The sequence below is a fragment of the Filicampus tigris genome, chromosome 5, assembly GCF_054856515.1.
Source record: "Filicampus tigris isolate MCC_2025a chromosome 5, RoL_Ftig_1.0, whole genome shotgun sequence".
NCBI lineage: Eukaryota > Metazoa > Chordata > Actinopteri > Syngnathiformes > Syngnathidae > Filicampus > Filicampus tigris.
The window spans coordinates 2,130,583-2,150,851 of record NC_141221.1 but is presented as its reverse complement, the minus strand read 5'-3'; the positions used below and the strand labels follow the sequence as shown (position 1 = coordinate 2,150,851).

Sequence of the window (20,269 nt, the reverse complement as noted above, 5' to 3'; positions counted from 1 at the left end):
AACGAGCAAGGCCAACACCAACACATCACACTACAGGACAGTCGCATTTTTTTTTTTTTTTTTTTTTTTTAAGCAGGGTAGTCTAACTAATGAGATAAAAATACAACAGTTGAAGACTAGAACAACAAGCGGTCGTATTTCAGCAGAGGATATTTTACCTGTGTGGCAGGGATCCGAGCAAATCGAACGTCGTCGGAGTTTGGTAGGTTGGCTCCGTTTATTGCAGCAGAGCCATGAGTCGTCTTCTTATTTCACTTTTTTTCTGGGCGTGCGATCACTTTCGGGAGTCTGTCGAATCCTTTTGTGCCTTTCCACCCCCCTCGATTCGTACAGCCAACAACAACAAACGTTAACAAAGTGGTAGAGGAGAATGACGTCCAAAATGGACACGGGCAGTGCATTCTGGGTGACATTTTATTTATTTTTTTAAATTTTTTTTACGGTCTAAATGACCACTGGCCAGGAGACGCAGGTTGACGACAGCAACCAGTGAAAGTGTTACTGTAGTTATGACATTTTTTTCTTTACAGCACTTTAGGCAAGATTTTTATGTACTCTACCAGTAATGTATGGAAGTGAAGTTAGTAAGTTACTTTGTGCGTTGTGTGTGAATAAACATGGCTACAAGTTCCTTGGCAGTATGAGTGCAGCGTGTGTGACGTCAAACTTTGGAGGCTGCTCATACGTGTTTTGTTTTCAGCTGGGAAGTTCTTTTCTCCCCCTTTTCTTTCAGTTTTATACATCAATGTATTCCCTTAGCTAGACAATGCCAAAGGGATTCTGCATTTTTGGGAACGCTGACTATTTGAGAAAGGAATTTAGTTTGGACACATTGGTAAACCTTTTTTGGGGAGAGATATGAGCATTTGCCGGTGAGCCATGTTGTTGCGCTGAAACCGTCCAGATAACTTTTGGCAAAAGCACGCAATGAGAAGGATTTTGGTCGTACTGACTCCAAGCATGTGTGGCGTTTGCAACCTTTTGCTAATGAGCTGTATTATTGCGCAGAACTGTCAGACAGCTTGGGCAAATGATCTTTAGTTTTTAAGAAAGTCATTTTCTGTTTCAAGAAATGAGCCGAACCCACGGAGAAAAACGATTAAGCAATTAGCTTTTAAGGTAGGATCATACATGTCAAAATGATTGCTTTCATGTATTTAAAAGAAACATCTTCCTGGAAGACACGATGCACTTTTAATCCCAAAGTTATAAATAATGAATACCATATACCGTACGTGCACATCAAGTTGCAAATTACCCAATGCTGACCTCTTGTGGTTAACTTGTCACGGTACAGCCGGAAAAGATTGAGTTGAAACTCGGCAACAAGCTAGTACTGCCAGCAGTCTGTTAAATACATTTTGCAGACCTGGGATTTAACCAACATATCAAGAGCCACATCAATTAGCTCCAGAATTAAGAGGGGGGGGGACAAAAACAAAGTTACTATGTTCCACAAGCATGTTGGGCCACAAAGTCGACTATGTGTTGGAGCAAATAAAAAATTTCGCACACACCACACAAGAAGGTTCAAGTTACTTATTTAGTGCCACATGCAGAGTTCACTTATCACTTATTTTCACTCTGCCTTGTGCATACATTATGCATTGAAAATTGTGTGTTTGTATTATATATATATATATATATATAATAGAATACAGTTCAATCACACAAACATCCAAAATCTTTGTATATGGAAAGAATTAATAATCCCTCATTAGCAACGCAACAGCAAAAGAAGTCAGCAAATACATATTTTTGTTGTCTCCTATTAAATTCCATAAACAAAGAGATGTAGACAATGCTGCTGACTAAGCGAGAAAAAAAAAAAAAAAAAAAAAAAAATCAAAATCATTCAAGTCTGCAATCATCAACGTAGCACTTATTTCTCACCCTCTCATTCACGTGCACACGCGCACACACACAAACGTGCAAGCACACATTGCATACTGACTGCGTGGCATGCAGTGCCGGTCAGATTTGGTCCCTTTGTAATTAAGCAAACTATTGTTTTATGAATGAATTACCCAGATCTTGTAGAGTAAAAAGAGTCGTGGCAATGTTAAAGTTTGGCTGTTGTGGTACAGTCACCTCAGCACATGCGTCAAACATGGACTCACGGAGGGTGTATTTGTAGAGCTAACAATCAACAGTGGCCGCGGGCCACACGCAAAACCTCCCCAAATTGTCGGAAAAGAAAGTCAAGTGCGGGCTAATGCAGTATCGCCAAAACGCCGTTAAATGTGTGAGAAAAGAACATTCGTGCCAGGTTGTTGACCCCGTCCCACGTGCCCATTGTCCGTCAGGGGGTCCGATGAGGCGGGGGTGGGTGTCAGGCGGCCAGCGGGGGTGCGGCTCAGTGGCGAGGGGACACGCTGGATGGCGGCGAGCCGGCCGGACCTCGGTAGCGCTGCTTGGCGTGTTTCTCACAGTACATCACGTCGCCCACCCAGAAGTGACCCCTCATGCGGAGGTTCAGGCCGCAGTCTGTGCACGTGTAGCACTCGGGGTGGCGGAAGCGGTCGTCCGCGATGCGCACGGCCTGTGTGCTGCGAGTGGGGAAGATGAGTGGGCGGAGTCAGTGGACAGCACCGTGTGGCAAAAGCATTGCGCGACATCGAACGTCTCCGGATGTGAGATACGTTTTCACCTAGTCCAACGGTGACGACAAAGACATTTTCGGTGGCATCCGTGGCCTTCACATAGTCAGCGAGCGTTTGCGACAGAATAGGGCTGGGCCGAGTGGCATGGAAATAAAATACCCAATTCATGATTATAATTGTTTTTCCCACAAACAACGATATTAGAAACAAGTGCTAAAAAAAAAAATTGTCTCCCTGCCCCTTCCCCGGGATTAATTGTAGTCCTCCTGATATCAAACAAGCATAAAACCTTCCCCCCCCCCACATACCAGCATCAACAATTACAGGAAGCTCAGAAAAATAGTTTTGTTTTTTTTCTTTAGATATGAAAATGAGCACTTGCCCTTGGCAAAATGTAACTTTTCGTCAAAATAAGCACATCAAATGTTCAATAATTTAACAGAAAATGAGCCATCAACACTGCAATAATAACAACTCTGTTCCCCCGCAGCTCTCTTGTGCTCTTTTCTCATTCAGAGTTGGACAGGTGAGGAAAGGCGACACCTGCAAAATATTTGTAGCACTACTTAACGCGGGTCAAAAGCTCCCAACATGGGGAGAAATCACAACTTTTGCAACACACAGTATAAATCTTCGGACATGTTGAGCACAATTGACTCCATGATTGCCTTCCTTTCGAGATACTTTCTTGCTTTCTTGTCATATTGGGGGGGGGGGGGGGGGCTGATTGCATTTTCAGTATGGGGACTGTTGCTTAGTGCTTCTTTTATAAATTTATTTGCATAATTTTTGTCAGCACAAGCATTTAATGTCAGCGAGTACACACTTTGAAGTACATAAGCCAAACATAAATCAATTTAAAAAAAAAAAAAAAATTAAAAAGTCTTGCACGAGAAATTTGAAATAATCAATAAAATTGATTGATAACCCAGCCCTATTTCAAAATATAAAACTATGGTTTTATTTACAATTCGGTCATTGTGGTTGTGGGTTTGACTTCAAGGGGAAGTCAAGCCAAACATTTTTTTTTTTCAAGAATATGTTCCCAGGAGTTGAAACAAGGCATTCTGATCAATATTGCGTTTGTGGAATAAGAGTTAATCCACCCGTTTTTAGCCATCTCCGGGGGCGGCCATTTTGTCACTTCCGTCGACTGAAAATGACATCACAGTTGCACAGGTAACGGCCAATCACGGCTCAGCTTCAGAAAACAGCTGAGCTGTGATTGGTCGTTACCTGAGCAACTGTGATGTCATTTTCAGTCGACAGACGTGACAAAATGGCCGCCCCTGAGTAAGCTAAAAACAGGGTAGATTTCTTATATTCCACAAACGCAATATTTTATTTTATTTTATATTTTATATATTTTATTTATTTTTGAAAAAAAAATGTTTGGGTTGACTTTGTCTTTAAAAAAATAAATAAATAACTGTGATTGCAGTTCTTGGTCTTTCAATAAAGTTAAGGAGAGAAAATGTGACCTTACACAATGCTGGTGCCACACTTCTCACAGGTGTGGTATTTGCTGACTCCTCCCACGGGTGCGCTTGGTTTGGGAACGTTGGGCGCTAACTTTCCCGGGAACTTCAATGCTGCCTCTGGAATAACACACACAGTGAGAGGCGCCAATGCCGAAAGTGGACAGCGATGCGCTCACTGCCATTGACGCTCATTTGTGTCTTTCACTCGTAGTGGCACACTTTGTTTTGCAGGTCATTTTTTTCATGTCATAAAAGAATGTTATTCATCCAAAAATTCATTGGCCTCCACAAGCATTCCACCATCTGCTGTTCACGGAGTAAATTAAACTCCGGTGAGTTTGTCTCCTCAAAGCTGCGCAGATGTTGCCGTCCGTCCATGTGGAAGTATAAGTTGCACGATACATTTGGGGAAAAGGGATTTTTGAAAATGAGAAGATGCCAACAAGCAGCTTCAACAAGTGACGTAAATCTCCTCGCGTTGGACAAAGCGACTGAAGTGCTTCCAGGCCGTGCTGATGTAAACCACGCACGCCGTCAGACCCGCTCCATCGCTCGCCTGCGTGTTTAGTCACTGCTTTCGCATCAGCTTGCGAACATCAAGTTTCAACCGTCCACTGCTCTTCATCATGTTCGCAGTAACCGTTGCAGACAAGGTTTGCTTTTAAAAACAAAGTATACTTTGGTTCAAGCGGTGTCGTTCCAACCTTTCTCGTCGGCCTCCAGAACCTCTTGCAGCATTTTGAAGGTGTTGGACTGACGAGGTGCTGTGCGAGTCTCCTTATTCTCCTGGATCATTTTGTACACCTCGGAGTCCCTGTCAAACTTCTGCATGGCTGCTTCGGAGCTTGAACTGGTGTTTTTAAAAAAAAAAAAAAAAAAAAAACACTATTAGTTTACGATATATATATATAAATTTTTTTCTCCAATTTTTTTTATTAGACGTTTTCATGGTTCACATGTTCAGCAATTTCTTTTCCACAATAATCATGCATAGCGCGGTACATTCCAGCCGTGTCCACACAATTGTTAACTCACAGTACCTTCATTTCTCAGCAATGACTATTCTGTCCTTCCACCATCTTGTTAAAACAACATTTTATAGTAATTAAAAACTCACTGGAACAAGAACCCTGGGGTGCATTCTTAAGTGTCGACAAAAGAACACTAAAGAGAAAAACCAAATTGTCAAAATTCATCTATCGCAGGCCTGTCTGGTTTTAAGCACCTCTTTGTGATGGCCTTCCTGCCTGCAGCACTAAGAATCGGAAAATGATATTTGTCATCTGGGGAAACGTTTCCTGGTGGCAATGCCCCTAGATATAAAGAGAGTTTACGGTATTTAAAAAAAAAAAAAAAATCACTATTAATAATTCACATCCACCAACAATACCAGCACTGCAAGATAAGATTGGTTAAAAAAAAAAAAAATATATATATATTTTCGTGAGTAGTTGCGTGTATGGAATGCAGAGGAGATGAAGAAAGGGGCAACAGCTGGCTTTGGAACTTTGACCTCTCCGCATCCAGTCTAAAGTGCACGCCACAGGCTTGAGACGACATCATTTTCAACACGGGCTGCAGCGCACAAACACGCACAAAGCGGGAGGCCGGCCTCCCTGCCTGCCTGCACGCACGCACGCACGCACGCAGGCCATTCCAAGCGATCACAGCGCCTCTGTGCGGTTACTTGCGCCTAGTCAGCGCACAGCAGGGGTGCGAGTAAGCTTTCAGGCGCACATGGCAGCTCATTAAGGAAGGCCAAGCCACGTGAACAGTAGCGCTGTTTACGAGCGCGTTCTTTGTTCCCGGTGCGGTGGGGAAAAGAAAAACACATTTGCTGGCACTTGCGCGCTTGACATGAACGCACCCCCCCCCCCAAAAAACATGAGTTGAAATCTCAACCGAAAGGCAAGTGTGTGTGTGTGTGTGTGTGTGTGTGGGGAGTGAGCCGGCCAGGGACGGCTGCCACTAGGAACCGGGTCCACCGGTCGAGCCGGCTGCGCGATGAGAACCATCGAATGAATAAGATCCCTTAAATAAGCAGAGGCGCTCGTTTGTTTGTTTTGTCCGGTGCAAACTTCGTTTCAAAAAGGTCCGATACGACAAACAAGCTCAGCGAAACATTTGAAGGATTGACAGAAGCGCAAAGGCCAGTACAAAAAAAAAAAGAAAGGAATCGAGCGGAAGCCTGATTCTCTAAAGGATGATGCGAAAAAGGGGAATCGCTCGTCCACAACGAAGTCTGAATGTACAAGGCCAGATGTAGGAGCCTAAATTTGATCTAAGTTAAATCATTATTTGAATAAGCAATTATTGATGTTTATTCTAATCGGAGACTTTTTGTTGTAAACAAGTTGAAAAAAAAAAAAAATCGCATTTAAGTGTACCTATTTAAGTTCCTGATGCGGCCGGTCAGGCAACACGCAATAGAGCCACACAGTTTTTTGACCTCACTCTCTATATATCTTTCTCAATCTCATTCTCTTAAACCCCCCCCCCCCCTTTATATCGTGGTTATTTTTACATACGCCTAGTTCTTGGTTTTCTATGATCGATTTAGTTGCCAAAGGAAGCGTATGGAGTTTAAGTTCATCGACGAAGTTGTGGACACAAGGAGGTGAGATTGGAGCGTCAAACTAACGCTTTACAAACTACGAACCGACGCCAGACATCACATGTTGTGTAGTGTGCGCGCGCGCGCATGTTGTTCCTACAAGATGAATGTGGCTGAAACCAGAGATGGCAACTGGACAAGACAACAAAAACGGCGCCAAACAAAGCGAAGGCTCAGACGCTTTTTTTGCTCGGTATCCCGGAACACGGCCCAAATCAAAAACAGACCACGCCGGCCCAAACGCCAAGTTCTGCGCGCGCTCGCTGGGCTCCACCCTCAGCAACTCCGTTTCCTTTCCTGCGTCCGTCGCCGTCCCCTCGGACATGCAATCTCGGAGCAAACGCAAACTATTGGTCGGGTGGGAGCAAACCAAATGCCAGCGGATGGCGTCGCGGCCAGAAGCAGGACAAGGCAGGAATGCGTCAAAGACATGGCTTGGGCAAAAAAAAACAAAAAACGTCAGATTGAAATGTGGCCAACGGTTGAAGTTTGAGGGCAGCGTGTTTTCATGCACTCATCCTGCACAGGCAGTTCAACATCACACTTTGGGGAGTGCTGATAAAACTATGAATAGTGCAGGTAAACGTCTCTTAAAGCAGCCGCCTCAAATGATCTTTAGGTGACAACCTCTCCATAAACTAAAAGAGAAAACTTGAAATGGTGGCACTCACCTTGGAGAGAGCAAAAGCTACACAACAACAAGACGCATTCCCGGTGACGTATCATGCATAAAAGAACATTGCAGCGCACACAAACACACACACGCACGCACACACAGCCAGATGCAAAGCTGACACCTCGAGTTTCTAAAGCGGACACGACTGAAAAACAAAAGTTGGACTGAAAGGTGTGTCTCTAGTCTGCAACTCATTGGCCGCCATGCACAAATGGGCGGGTGAATGGCGTCAAAGTGGGCGTGATTGGCTAAGGGGAAACCGAGAGGGGCTTCAAACTGGAGGCCAATTAGGGGAGATCTGATTTTTTTTGGGGGGGGGGGGGGGGGCGTTTTCATTGGATGTTTGCATATGACTGCATTTGTTGACACATCAACTGTGGTTACCCAACCGGGGCAAAAGTCCATCCTGCTCCATTGTGTAAAGACAAGAAACGATGGTCACAAAAGAGAGCAGAAGTGACAAAGTTTCTTCTCAAGCTCTATTTGTTTTCTGACAAGACATTTGGTTGAGCAACACAACGGTCAGCACCAGCACACTGAAAACGAGTCACGTCAGAGCTATCGGAATATAGTGAGGAAAACTATTAGTCGGACAGCCCGTTTGCGATTTCAACACGGGCCTTTGAAACTAGGGCGCAATCGACAATGATACAAAAGGAATATCTGTGCATTTGATTTCAAGCCAGAGGGATTCCGGACATGGGAAACATTAAAAACTCTTTTAAATGAACGATTAGCGATGAGAGCAATTATGCAAAACTGGAATGGGCCGCTGGAGAAAACGCTCCACGGGGTTCGTACACCTTTTTCATGGCCAAACTTAAGCACTTTTTCATTAAGGACTTTGCAGATCAATTTTCCAGTAGTCTTCAAAAGGCAAAAAAAAAAAACATGTGAATCAATCCATAGCCTCGTTGTTTGAGGTCAACAAATGCTGTATGTGGAAAATCTGCAAACACCGAAGCCTCCAAAATCAAGGGGGGGGATTGTGCGTAAGATTTAGGGGGAAAAAAAATAAATTGTCAGATTGCATATATGTTTAACAGTACCAAGTGCTTGTGGAAAAAAAAAAGTGTACTTTCATTCCAATATGATATTTAATGTTACAAAGGTACATTTGATAAAGTGGTGGTTTGGACATAATTCCTCCAAAGAACTAAGGACGGATTATTATGTTCCACACGTTTTGGTGTCGTGGACTTTCGTGTTACTTCATTATTTATATAGTCGGAGCAGAGCCGAGCCTCACATAGTTTCGAGAAGTGCTGGTAAAAACGATTTTCATGAATCACAGAGCATGGCAAGCGCCGCCATTTAAAAGCCGTTATCATATCATATATCATACATCTGTTGCTACCGCACCCGTTTGAAAACAATATGGCTGCAGATTTGGCGTTTTAGATTACAAGCCGTGAATTTGTAATATACCTTGCGCACGCGTAATTATAATATTTATAATTACATGCATTACAAAAGAATTCCTGAGACTAAGTAACCGCTTCCATGCGCGGAAGTATCAGTGGCGTCAGCGCGTGCAGCAGAGAAAGGTCGCCATTTCTGGTTACCCGGATTCCAGGCAACTTTGAAAATTCTTTGCCGTCATAAAATACAAATGAGTATGTGACTAATACTTTTATTGTTGAGCACTGAGCCAATGTATACCACATTGTAACTTGCAATGCGTGTTAAACTAACCTTGCGGCCGAGCCGGAGCTCACGAAAGTGGGTCAGTGGGCAAGGCAATGCTGATTCAAGTGGCCAAAGTTTGCCTGCAGTGTCAACTCTGCACCACTTGAGGGTGCTAATACACTGCAACACGTTCATTGGGAGTTATTGTGACTACAGTTCACAGTTGGATGTCGAATGAAAAAGTATACTTCTTCTTACATGTAATGTATGTCTGTCTTTTTGTATGCACTTAAATGGCACTCCTTTTTGTTGTTTTTTTTTTCTTCTTATTTTATTTTTATGTATTATTTTCTAATATGTTCGAAATAAAGCAATGAAAAAAAAAAGCCTTGTGCGGAAATAGTTGTCTGACCGTGTCCCTTCTTTAGGTGTACCGAATGCCTTCTTCATCCAGGCTGTTGGGTCACTGTACCACCAATGTCAGAGTTTGGTCCGCATTCGGAGCTGAAGTGAACTGACTTGAAATCAACTGGACTATAGATTCGCCTGAGAATAATGGTCAATGCATCGCACAGCCAAAAGCAGGTACAATGTAAACGGTGATTACCTGCGATGAGGAGACATGTCCTGATCAAGGGCGCTATGAGGTGAGTAGCGTCCCGGTGGGGTCGGGGTTCTGCTGGACAAAGAACTGTTTCGGTAGTCTGAAGGAGAGAAGTCCTGTCAACAAGAAGCAGTCAAGAGTGTTAGGCAGCAGCTAAAAATCAAGTAACAGTTATCCGTGACAAAGAGCTTCTGGCCACAAATGTCTACTTGGTGAACAATCACTTCATTACCTCAGGAAAAAAAAAAAAAGAAACGGAACAAAATTGAATTACCAAAACACCTTGACGGTCTTATAGGGGAAGTCGACCCAAATATGTTCTTTATCAGACTACGTTCTATGCAGCCGCACTCGTCTAAACACGACCTTCGGATTATTATTAAGGAGCAAAATCCACCCGTTTTTAGCTTTGAGTTTTTATAAACTCACAATTAGTTGCAATGCTTGAGCAAATGTCCACTTTCACAGATCAGAAGTTGCACTTATAAGGAATATTGGACGAGTCGCACCTCTCAAGTTTTTTTTTTTCCCTTCATGTCATTTGGACAGAAGAGGGCGCCGCAGGGCGTCGAGACAAAAGACACTCAAAACAGCTGAGCTGAGGCGAAATGTTTTTTTTTCTTTTTTTTTCATTTTATTGTAGCTGTAAAAGCAAAAAAACAACAACAATCACCTACAGAGTTACATGAGCAAAGGTTGACTGATTAAGCCATAATTATGGCATCAGCGACTTCATGAGCGAGTTGACAGCCAGCACGCTTGCGCTAAAACTTTGCATGGCACACAACTCACGACTGACACTTGCAGGAAGTCCAACAAATAAAATTCTCAACCACAAAATCTGTTGACCTCATTTGTCTATGATTAGTCCACTGCAGTCACATTTAGACTCGATGCAAATTTTATTTTCAAAACCGTTTCCAGATCCTTGCCCACAGGAATGGAAAGCCACTTTTTTAAAAACGAACAACGAGCAACTAACAAGTGCAGCTTTCATATGACTACCTATCGTAAATTCCCTTGTCAACCTTCAACAGCTGACATGTTAAAAAAAAAAGAGGGTGGCGATTTCACCTTCAAGATTTCCACGCATCAATTTAAGACGGTGGGAGTGCGTGTTCAATGCGCCCACCCGCTTTCAACCCAACAACTCTTTCAACAATGTTTCGATTCTCAAATCGAGAGCACTTTTCTCTCTTCTTTTCCTGTTTGTGAGAGCGCAAATTAGTTGGTGGGGTGAAGTGCCGCGAAGCCTCGACTAAAAACGATGACGGAGGCATCTCCCTGAGATTCCTCCCCGGATAATCCCAACAAAATAACTGCAGGCTCATAAAGTGAGACCACTTACTCCATCAAGCAAAAGTACAATAATGTCGAGGCACCCATGCGCTCCCCTGCTGTGAGCCCCCGAAGGGCCTGCGTATACCCGACAGACACGCATGCTTTAGGCATGCATCCCTTCAGGAAGACCCGATGAAACCAGACGAGTCCTCACTAATGCAAACAAATCGTACGTTATGTAACCGTCTGGCTGCTTAGTACGAATCTTCGTGCTCTCGGCCGGCAGCCGTTTGTTTCTTTGTTCCCCCCCCTTCTCAGTGAAAATCCCAACAGTGATCTATGAGACTCAAGAGGAATGCAGCTCAGTGTAGCAAAAACAAAAAGAATGAGAAGAAAAACAAACCAATGGCCTCTGAAGGCTTTAATTGCAGTGAACGGAGTACAGCTAGTTAGTACTTTAGATTAGACTCAGTAAACCGCTTGGGGGTAAAAAAAAAAAAAAAAAAAAAAAAAAAAAAAATCATTGCTTGGCCCATTGTGCATCAATCAAATATGCATGATCTCAGACCTGCAATGCAACATACCACCATCCGTGCATCATCAATCTTGCGTGTGCGCACGAATGCGCCCAGCTCGTACGCACACGAGCATGGGCGCGTCGGGCTGCCAGACGCTTTTTGGTTTCCGCCAATGACTGCAGGATAAAGTTGGGGTGCTTAACAGAAGTGCATTCAGAACCTATGATGATTTTATGCTGCGGATTTAGTCCCAGGATATGCTCAGCGTATGACAGAACACTTAAGCACAAGCACCGACTTCCCAAATGAGTGAATTACTGGCAAAAAAACGGCGTAGTCCATCCGGCAGTACGATTGGAAACCTTCATTTGTTCAGTGGGCCACTCTTTTCCAATTATGTCTCGATTACAAATAAAGCAACGATCTATTGTAAAAGCAAGGTGTAAATGTAAACCAAAAAAAAAAAGATGTCCACCTAAAACTGTTAATCATATACACAACGCAATCCAGTTGGTTCAACTATTTTCCCAAGTTCTTTTGAAAGGGGGGAATGCAACAAAAAAATGCTTGCAATTGCTCAATGTTGTGAAAATTGAGGAGAATCTGCAATTTTGGTATTTTAGCAAGCAACATGACGTCGACATGATTTGCCTTCGCGGGCCACATAAAATTATTTGGCGGGCCGGAGCTGGCCCCCGGGCCTTGAGTTTGGCACCTTTGAGGATCTGAATGACTGAATAACAAAGCCGAGCTAATTTGTTAAATAAGAAGTACGATTATGAAGAAAGGCCTTATAAGTGAACAGATTTTTGTGTTAAGTGCTAATTAAGGCTTCAATTTGGTTAAAAGTTCTGTTACTGTTACGCATATACTGTAGATAAATTAGACTACTTTTGGTACCAACATTAAAATGATTAATATACAAAGGGAAAAAAAATGGTCTGAAGTAGGGCGGCCAAGATTAGTCAACTAGTCACGACTAGGTCAACGATCAAAATCATCGACAATTAATTTAATAGTGGCTGAGTGTTTATTGTACGTAGTATTTTGTGTTTTAATTTCTTTCTTTCACTTGTTATTGCTGTTTTGTTGTTGTAATGTAAAGGGCTTTGTTACAGCGGTGGCTGTTATAAAAATGCGCTGTAAAAATAAAGTTGTATTGTATCGTATTGTATAAAACACAACAGTTGAACGATACACTAAAGACGTACAACTAATATGGTATCTGAATTTGGCTTTTCAAAGGGTGCAAATTATTTTGGATTTCCCCAATGAGCAACTTTTTAAAGTAAAACTACGTAAGCGTCCGTCTTTGCGACTTTGTGACTCTCCTCCAAGTTTGGCTGCACAGTGAGCAGAGGTCAGCTGCTACAGGAAGTAAATTAAAATGAGTTCCACCCATCCATTATCCAAAGCGCTTCTCCTGACAAGGGTCGCGAACGTGCTGGAGCCTATCCCAGCTGTCTTCGGGCAGTAGGCGGGGGACACCCCGAATCGGTTGCCAGCCAAATGGCAGAGCACACAGAGACAAACAAACATTTGCACTCACAAACACACCGAGGGGCAATTTGGAGTGTCCAATCAAGCCTACCGTGCATGTTTTTGGAATGTGGGAGAAAACCGGAGTACCCGGAGAAAACTTAAGCAGGCACGGGGAGAACATGCAAACTCCACACAGGGAGGCCGGGGCCGGCATCGAACCCACGGCCTCTGAACTGTGAGGCGGCCGTGCTAACCGGTCGCCCGCCGCGCCGCCCTTAAACTGAGTTAACCGAGTTCATTTTTTTTTTTTGTGCATTATCAAATTTGAATTAATCTCCATAGTTAATGCTTTAACTTTGACTGCCCTAAAATAAACAGAATACATTATGACATAATGCGGTATGGCATACAATTTCATTTGAGAGCAGGTGGTAATGATTTGGATTCAAAAGCAAACCAAGTCTCTGATTATTGACCAGCTCAAGAACCAAAAACAGGAAATGGCAAACTGTAGTGAGAGCAGCTGTTTCCGATCACGGCCTACGGACATGCCGGGGACGGGTGCCATGCAGCGGAGGGGCCTTTGGTCTGGCTCCAAGCAATCCAAGCAAGCCGCTCGGCATCATCATTACCACGCTGCGGATTCAATTACAGGGCATGGACCGGCACCGCGCAGTACAGATGCCGAGGAAGATTTATTTTTGGGATAGTTGGCGTTGCCATCAAAAAAGTGCAATATCTGTTCATCCACCGTCTCACCACACAATGTGAATGATGAACAACAATGAGGTACGGCCAACTTACTAGGCCAAACACTAGTACTAATGAAAGTTTGAATGTACAGCGTTTATCATCCACATCTCCTCCAGCCAACGCCCCCGCACAAGACTTGCAGGGCCAGTGCCCCCATGAGCGTGCCACGGGCTGCGCAGTGGGAGCAAATGCCAAGCTCCACAGTTTTCCTGCTCGAGAGCAAAACATTCAAATGAACGAGACAGGCCGATCAATTGCTGGGGTTTGGGGAGAGGAGACGCACGCTGCCTGCAGAGGCTACAGTGGCTCCCCATCTTTTAAGGCTACAGGCTACAAGTCCGTGTGAAAAGGCCTTACGCAGTCCAGTCACAGGGCTCACTGTGCACAGAGGAAGAAAACATCCCTTCAACGTGGCCACTGCCAGCTCAAATTATGACACTGGCTCGGCTTAGGCAGCGCGAGGCTGCCAAATCGGCAGTCTCACTCCAAAAAAACTGAACACGCGTTCCTTCATTCCAGAGTGCGAGCTAAGCTACGCATCATTACAAAGGTGATAATGGTAATTGTATTGGTACGGAGTTATATTATCATCACGTTACCTAAAAGGGGACAGGGAGTGACACTGAAGACTTTCTGAAAAAATATGCACTTGCATAACAAAATAGATGGACACTTGAGGAAAAGACCCTGCTCCATAACTCACAACAGGCTCTCCAAACTCTCAATCAGAACACAAAAAAAAAAAAAAAAAAAAAAGTAACGAATAAAGTGGATCACCATCTCGAGACGGAAGCAAAAGTTGATCTTGTCCTGCCCCCTCCTTGCAATCCAAATCTTTACCTATAAACAACTTGTGTTTATGTATGCAAATGTTCGCTCTCGGGCACAAAGAGCACTTCTTCACTCCAGCAACGTCTTTGACGTCGCAAATTGGTACGGTTTGGCAAAGCGGGCGGACTGCTCGGTTTCCGCAACCGCCCCCCTCTTCCTCCCGGCTCTGGTCACACAAGGACGAGCCTTGTAATGCATCGGGAAAACCAGCAGCGGTCGTACACAGCCCGGACCATCGCAGCCTCAATTGTACACTGAATTTTCCCAGGATACCCGACACCCTGGAAAACGGGGGATCCTGTTGCGCACATCCCACTTTGCTCACTTGAGGGACCCAAAGAGAAGTGTGGAAAAGCCTTTGAAGCACTTTTCAGAACGGGCCGGTCACCTGATCCGGTAGTGGCGCTCACCTCTCCGTCGGGACAGAGGTCCCTGTCAGGGAGCTCTCCACAACTCACATTTACTGAGCCGCAGTGTTCCTGCCAGCCCAAGCAGCATAATACACAGGGCAGCCAAGGCAGGCCTCTTGCCGGCCAGTTCCCCACGGGGCGCTCTGAAAGAATTCAACTCGCTAATCACAGCGCTGCAGCGGGACGCTGATCGTTTTAAAACCTCGCTTGACAACATTCATGGAAAAGGGTCAGCCAAAAGCCCGCAAGTCATCCACCCGGCGAAATGATAGTAGACACTGAAGCCGTCGAGCGCAGTCGGCGCTCAGAAATCGCATTTCATAAATCGGCTTGCGGACGCAAACGCGTGCTGCACGAGGCAAAAATCTCAAATCGCAGGTCAGCTCAAAACTGGGACTCATCGATTGTACAATTCTGGCAAAGTCACAATTTGACTCGGGTTACAAACGAGACGGAAAAAAAAAAATAGATGCCAACTATGATCTATTGACTCTTTGTTTCTGTCAAAGCAACCAACTCAAGTTCAAAGAGGGAAGTGGTGATTTAAGCCAAGTGAAACAACAATTACAAATATGACCAGGTGGAGCTATAAATAAATGACAAACGTGAGCTTGTTCGAGTTCATTCCAACAGGCTGAGTGGAACGGAGTGCGAGTCAGCCGGTTGAGAATTTTGTTACGAGAGTAGATTGAGAAACTTTCAAAAGGAAATGCATTGTGACTTCATTCAAATGGAGGTCAACTACAGCTTGAAGACATTTCATCATGGCATCCAAGTCGAGTTAAAGTCAAACACAAGCAACCAGTACTAATGCCACCAAGGACTCTGCCTAGTCAGAACCACGCCTGACACCGATCGCATTAAATCGACGCACACAGCTTCGTTTTCCTAATGGTATCAACTCCTCAATCGGAGCAGTGAATGGCTATTAGCGACGACTTAAAAAGCCACCGGTCCTTTATATCGCCTTGTTAAAATTCCTGCCTTGCAAAAGTCCATTCTCTTCCGCTAGCCTTAACCCCGGTCAGCTCCGTTTCAAAGCGTCGCCTCGGGCATCGACGGTGAGCGAATATCACTTATCTCACTTGTTTCAACCGTGCCCAGATTCAAGTAACCGCATGGACATGTTAAGTCGTGAATGTCCTAAATCCACTTGAATGTCCGGACGAAGCCTCAAGGCTTCGCACTTGTGTCAAACGTGATATCAGGAGGGATTCCGTATTGTGATTTCTAACGTGTCGTTACTTTCTGACCGGGCACTGCTACAACACAAGTGGCAGTAGACCTCTTTCGAGCCGGCCATCTAAGCCCGCATTTTGGCAACTTTCCGTCCCGTGTGTGAAAGGCACTAAAGCGGGAATTGTCACCGTCACGCTGCGCCTCGTTATCTTATTGGGACACACCCAACCGCTGTTGTAACACGCACTTTAGCAACTTCTCTGCGGAAGGCTCCAGCAAATAAATCTCGCCTCTACTCCCCGATGGGCCGACTTGCGGCGCGCGAAAGCGGCTGCCGCGTCAGGATCCCGTTTCGTTCGTCGAAAACAAAGCAAGCGCTCCAACTCGGGAACACATTTTTCAGACCAACCTTCTTAGCCTCAAGCCTCCTGGAGGGAACAGGCAAATGTTTTGAAGTCCAAACCCGGGCATATTTATCTAACTTTATGAAGTGTCCACAAGAGTTATAAAAAGCTCTGGAATGCATTCGGCCATTACAAGGGGTCTTGTGTATGTTTTTCCTGCTCCGTCGTCTCGCATGTTCAGTCTTTGGCGAAGCCAAGCATGCGCACATAGCTGAAATCATTTACAATGAACTTTCCCACAACATGTTCCCTCCAAAGCTCACTGAAGGCTCAGCGGACGCCCGTTTTGGGTTCGTAGCTGGAACTGTAAATAAGCACAACATTGTTTGCTGGCATTCACATGATAACCCCTTCAAATATATTTGACGGCTTAAGCTCTTCTTGCAAACAACCGAAAGTTAGGGCCATTGATTTTACGACAAATATTTTCCAACTGCCGCCTGGCTTGTATGTGAAATATTTTAAAAAAATGTTTTTAAAAATGTGAAAACTGTTTTTGTATCCTGTCATTGACAGTAAGGTCCTCATATAACACATTGACAGTTTGGCATCATCCACAATGTGCTGCAGTTCAAGAATAAGACATTCTCAAACACTTCTTTCACTCCTAGACCAATTTTTGACCATTGCAGTCAAAATAATTGCATCTCAGAGTGATAATCAAGAGAGACACAAAAGCCTGAGATTGATGTACATGTTATGATGACAAGAATACAGTGGGAGCATGTCCAGCACAATGTACTGTACAAACTTGCACCGCAGCATCAGGCCAAAGATGGGGACAAACGTCAACGTTTGATTCATATCGCGCCTTAATGACGGGCCGCCCACACTCTTTCAACCTGAGAGCTACTTGCGACATGACCGAGTCAAAATGATCCGCCGCCTACTAAAAATGCAAAACTGGCGTGACTGCGTCAACCTATATTGCACAATACAACAACAACAAAAAATGTTTTGTAATTAGCTTACTCTGATGACTTGCACTGAATGGAATCGGCCAGGGACGCATAGTCCGGACAGGAGCTGCTGATAGGCAGCCTCAAGCAGATTTGCAGCAACAACAATCCGCCCATTTGCTCCATTCGGCGCGTATAAAACAAGTCAACTTTTTTTGCACGTGAGGACGGATGATAGGCTGGCGATCGACGTAATGGGCAGCCCTGCCTTAATGGATGAAACGGTATGTTCGGATCACTGAAAACAAACCATCCATTCATCATCTGCCACTTATCCGGTGGAGGGTCAGGGGTGAAATGGAGCCTATCACAGCTGACTTTGTGCGAGGTGGGGAACATCCTGAATTGGCTGCGAGTCATTCGCAGGGCGCATACAGACAAACATGCACGTTGTTTGGAATGCGTGAGGAAGCCGGCGTACCGAGAGAAAACTCAGGGCGAGCTCCAAAGACAAAGGCCGGAGCAAAGATTCAAACCAGGAGCCTTTTGGCTGTGAGGAAGACGCACCGGGCACACAGAAAACTTCAAACGGGACGCAAAAATGTTGACAACAAAAAAAAAAAAAAAACGACCTGTGAAAGTGGCCTGGACAGTCTGTAGCTCTTCTCCTCTGGTGACCATGAGCGCAGCTGGACACTATAACACAAGGAAAGAAACGGGTGCTTGAACATTTAGACACAAATATGGACAAGATATTTCATGTTTGGGTACATATTTTTTACTTTTGGATAAAATTTTGCAAACGAAGAGTGCATGACAGCGAGAATGTCGTTTACGAAGTCAATGTTTGGAGTATTCATATTTGTATGCTGTCCAGTAATATGGTAACCAAAGTGACCATTTCCCCCCCCCTCCTCAATGTATTTATACACATGGCCACCTCAAACATTTGAGAAAATACTCATAATTAATTATGATAAAAGTTAAATGCGTTCGGAAAAAAAGGAAGGGCTCAAAAAGTTGACCTGTGACCTATAAAAATGGTCATGGGGAGTCCACCAATGGCCAGCATACAATAAGTGTGGTGAATGTTCCACATTCTGCTTTTGTTAAAGCGACTGCAAATGGAGGAATGTGATTTCCGATGCATATCCTTTGTCACTACAGTCAAAGCTTGCGGCTCCACTTTGTTATCCTCATACCGATTGACACTGGATGCTGCAGCGTCAAGAGAGCACTTTGTCCACTTTTAATCCTATTCAACTTGTCAAACAACACTTTCCACAAAGACTCAACTAGCGCCAGATGGATACAGCCAAAGGAGCTTTAAATAGACGGACGAGCAACATTCTTTCGGGATAATTATACCTAGATTGCTTGTCATTTTTTGACCATGATCAATTAATTCAGTCCACGTTAAAAAAAATTATGAATTCGGAGAGATCAAATGCACAGCAATTAGTTCACCTTCTCTAAACGCCAGTTGTCCTGCACACAAGATTTAAAAATGCCTTACTTTACCCGGACCCTAATTTCCAGATTTATTTTTTAAAATAAATAAATACAATATTTACGCCATTTGCGGAGGAGTCCGTGAATCATTGCTAACCACCTCAAAAGGGCATTAACCTCCTGCTTAAACCGTGGACACTTGGCAACAAAACCAATTAAAACGACCAATTCATAATTTCATACATTTTGTAGTCAAAATAGAAAGTTTGACTCATTTTCTTTTCCCTTAGTAGCGCCTGACGTCTTGACCATGAAGAGTCACTCCAATCCCATAACATTCAAAAGCAATATAAATGCTATTCAGCAGAGCTGAGAATTTTACTAAAAATTGAGCGTTATTATTTGTCAATTAACATTCGTCATCCGTGTACAGCGCGGGTACCCTTCCGTTGTCCATCATTCGCCTTTTTTTCAGGGGCCTGGGGGGGGGGGGGGGGGGGGATAATAGTAAACTATCTGCCGGTGCGCCTCTGATTTTGAACGAGCTTCCGTCAGTGATTCCGACTGCAAATTTCAATAGCGCACCGCCCACTGGCCGACATTTGAACAGAAAGAGTGACTCACAGTGACTCTGCGCCATGGAAGCCTGTTGACAGTCTGGTCCCTCACTCAAATCTGTCCCCCAAGCAACAACAACAACTGACTATTGTTCCTCGCGGCGAAAAATAGACTAAAGACGGACTACGGACGAAAGACGGATTAAATGCGTGGGTTTCGGACTACGTTTATTCCTGTCGTCTATTTTAAAATTTTACCCAGCCCTGAGAGATTTTGCGTCGGACGTGACAATATCCGTGAATGAATCGGTTGGTGCGTGATGTGTTGACCTTGCCGTGTAGTACGTTCAAAACCGTTATACCCGTGAGTTTTTCTCGTCACGTGTGGAGTCTCTCAGAGTTTGGAAGTCAGCCGACAATTTTGAAATCTTGCCGCGTGAACCAGGTTTAAAATCTGCTTTCTGAGCACAACCTCCATACATCAACGGTGACGCAAGTGCGCTTTAAGATACATGGACACATTAAATTTGGGATTAGGGGATCTACTACCTCTTGTTGGTGGTGGTTGTCGAGCTCTCCCTCTTGCCATCAGGACTGGCCGGAGGTTGTGGTGAATACGGCACAGGTGACAGCGATGCAGGGCTGGATATGCTGTAATCTCGATAGTTCTGGTTTTCGTCTCTGCTTACCATTACTGCTTCCTACAAAAAAAAAAATACCGTTGCAGGGCAGAGCGTAAGTATTGGATTAATATTCTGTAATTTCATTGGTCATCATTGCATTTGGATTTCACAGTTGTTATGCACCCGCAACGACGTCAAAACAGTACTCGATGTGACCGAAATGAAGTGACTAAAGCAGCACCAAAATCAGTTGACCAAAACTCACTCATCGTA

At 44.2% G+C, this 20,269-nt stretch overlaps 1 protein-coding gene across 2 annotated transcripts in view; it reads right to left on the bottom strand.

The window, feature by feature from the left end:
- Positions 1–1,529: 1,529 nt before the first annotated feature.
- Positions 1,530–20,269, bottom strand: part of pdlim2 (PDZ and LIM domain 2 (mystique)) — a 29,307-nt gene continuing 10,567 nt past the window's right edge. Inside the window, exons 5-10 of one of the 2 annotated variants that reach the window (XM_086031738.1) lie at positions 19,923–20,074; positions 17,997–18,060; positions 9,611–9,723; positions 4,789–4,934; positions 4,090–4,201; positions 1,530–2,549 (exon numbers count right to left, since the gene is read on the bottom strand). In XM_086031738.1, coding sequence (XP_085887864.1) covers positions 2,357–2,549; positions 4,090–4,201; positions 4,789–4,934; positions 9,611–9,723; positions 17,997–18,060; positions 19,923–20,074 — 780 coding nt within the window. In that variant the 3' untranslated portion in view covers positions 1,530–2,356. Of the gene's footprint in view, positions 2,550–2,934; positions 3,147–4,089; positions 4,202–4,788; positions 4,935–9,610; positions 9,724–17,996; positions 18,061–19,922; positions 20,075–20,269 lie in introns of those variants that run through there. The other variant, XM_086031740.1, reaches the window with a different exon arrangement.